At 21.6% G+C, this 2,542-nt stretch overlaps 1 protein-coding gene across 1 annotated transcript; it reads right to left on the reverse strand.

The window, feature by feature from the left end:
- Window positions 1–813: 813 nt before the first annotated feature.
- PGO_003495 (variable surface protein) lies at window positions 814–1,951 on the reverse strand (the record flags this gene model as incomplete). The annotated part of the gene is made up of 4 exons (XM_028691321.1): window positions 814–957; window positions 1,034–1,462; window positions 1,575–1,784; window positions 1,922–1,951. 4 exons carry the CDS (start codon window positions 1,949–1,951, stop codon window positions 814–816), a joined length of 813 nt encoding a protein of 270 aa, XP_028547122.1.
- Between the last annotated feature and the right edge of the window lie 591 nt (window positions 1,952–2,542).

The raw sequence follows: 2,542 nt of genomic DNA on the forward strand, positions 1-2,542 counted from the left end.
TAATTCTGTTATAATTACTTTTTATTCGTATAATGATATAGAATTACAGAAGTAATATTTAAATTTTGATTATCTCTGTGTATACACTTTCTTCATTGCATACAAACTATTAATATGGATAATACTAAAAATTACATAAATTAATGGTGTAAAAGGCTATCCCCCGTTTAATAATAATTTATCATATATTTCCTTTTAGCATACTTTTCAGCTTAATTAGAGGAATCCATGAATCATAGGAATTTTACTACATTCAATGCATGAAAGACGATTATTAATATAATTGTTTTATATGACATTTATTTAGGAATTATTTTTATTCACACACACTAATAGTATGTATAATAATATATCAACATATATATTTATATATATATTGCATGTATTTGAATTTTTAATCAAATATTTAACTCTTTTCTTCTGCTACTTATGTTTAATAATCATAAAATTACAAAAAAAATTTATTTATCAAGAGTGCAAATTTTTTTATATTTTGATATGCCTATTTTGAGAAATTCATATGTAATAACTATTATTCCAGGTTAACAAGTTTTTTTTTACTTGAGCTATTTCATAATAATTATATATTGTTTATTATGCGACATGGTTTCAAATTTAACATTTCACATATTTCTTAAATTTACAAAAAAAATATAAATTATTTTTTAATAAGATTACAATTTTATGCTATATACTTTTGTATAGTTATTTATTTTTGGATAAAAAATATGCATTTACATTATTATGTTACTTGGTTAAAACTATTTTTAATTCACTAATTAGTAACAGTTTTATTAAGTATAGTCTACTGAACTATATTCTATAATCATTGTCAATGGAAGCGTTGTATGCATATTCGAATGAATCTAATAATGTAAGATATTCTTCATCTTTTTTATTAAAAAGTCTCTTTATATTCACTAATAATGGTCGTAAATATGATCTATAAGTTGTATACTAATAATAAGGAAATATTGTTGTACTTAGGTGTATATGTTATTTATTATATACAAATTTCATAATAATGCATGACATAAATTTTATATATGTTATATAAACTGAATTTGTTTTTAACTTTATATAGAATGAGTATAGTTGTTGATATAGCAAATGTCATAAAAGTTAGAATTAAGAAAGCTGCCCTTATATGTGTGAGCGATGAGGAATATGGTAGTTCAGAAGCTTCTTTACGTACAGGCTCATTTACACTATTTTGAATATATTGAATTTTAAATGAATTTAAAACTTGACAATAATTGCTGTTATTCATATTTTCACAAACCTTGAATATTTGTGTGTATTTGTTAAAGCATTCACTCTTCATAGGACAGTTTTCTTTTTTTTGCATAAAAGTATTATATAGGTTATTCAGATTCTCAAATTTTTGAAATGTATCATCAGTGAACTCTTTAACATAGTGCAAAACATGTATTAGGTACGTTAAATGAATGTATTTTATCAGCTGGATTCAACATTTTATTATAAGCATTTTTAGTGCTCTTATCATTGCATTCATATGCATTTAATAAATATTTTAGTTTATAGCTGAAATATTTACAACTAAGTTCTATAACAGTACTAGACCTTTTTGTTTTTATATAATCTAAGTAGAGAACAAGTTCTCTACATGCTGCTATATAAGATTCACTAATTCCACGACGAGGTTCTAGAAGCATCATAATCATACTACATGTATTGTCAAGTTTATAATCATCATTTATAGCTTTACTTGAATACGTATTAAAATCATACAAACACGTGGGAAATATATCCTTAAAATCAAACTAAAAATTAAAGTCATAATAAAAGAAATGTTTTAATACAATACATAGGAAAAATATTTCTTCTTGTTTTTCCATACATAACAAGATTACAAATTATGTAATAAAATTTTTAATAGATATAAAATATGGGAACTTACGTCTTCTTTTACAACTGGATTCGTAGCCATTGCCTTAATAGTGTGAGACGAAAAAAAAAAGATAATATTTCTGCTATTAATGGTTTAGCGTTCAAAAGTATAGCGTTTTCGTTTTACTTTTTGAATGTTCAATGTATTATTGTTTTTTATAATTTTATATAAGTATTGTAATAGAGAGTAATCTATATGCATTTTTTTAATATAATTAATTTTATGTATTAGTAATAAAATCATTATTATAATCTATTGTCATGATATTATGTAATATAAGTAACAAATATATAACCATATCCTTAATTTTATATATTTGCTTTTCCTTATATATATAATTATTTTAGATACAATGTTCTTATAATGAATTAATATAATTGAAAATTTTTTATCAATAATTGTCCATATTTATATGATGATATTTAGTTTAATTTTTCTATAATAACATGTGCTATTGTTTTATTTCTATATTTTTCCTCTTGTATATAATTATACACAAATTAAATCTATTTATCACTGTTTATTTTATAAGTTCGTTAATTTTTAAAGCTTATACATTACATATACTTTTATATATCCTTGAATAGTCTGTATTATATATATATATTATATTCATATCTTATTTACAAT

The sequence above is a fragment of the Plasmodium gonderi genome (assembly GCF_002157705.1).
Source record: "Plasmodium gonderi DNA, contig: Pgo-contig_456, whole genome shotgun sequence".
NCBI classification, from domain to species: Eukaryota; Apicomplexa; class Aconoidasida; order Haemosporida; family Plasmodiidae; genus Plasmodium; species Plasmodium gonderi.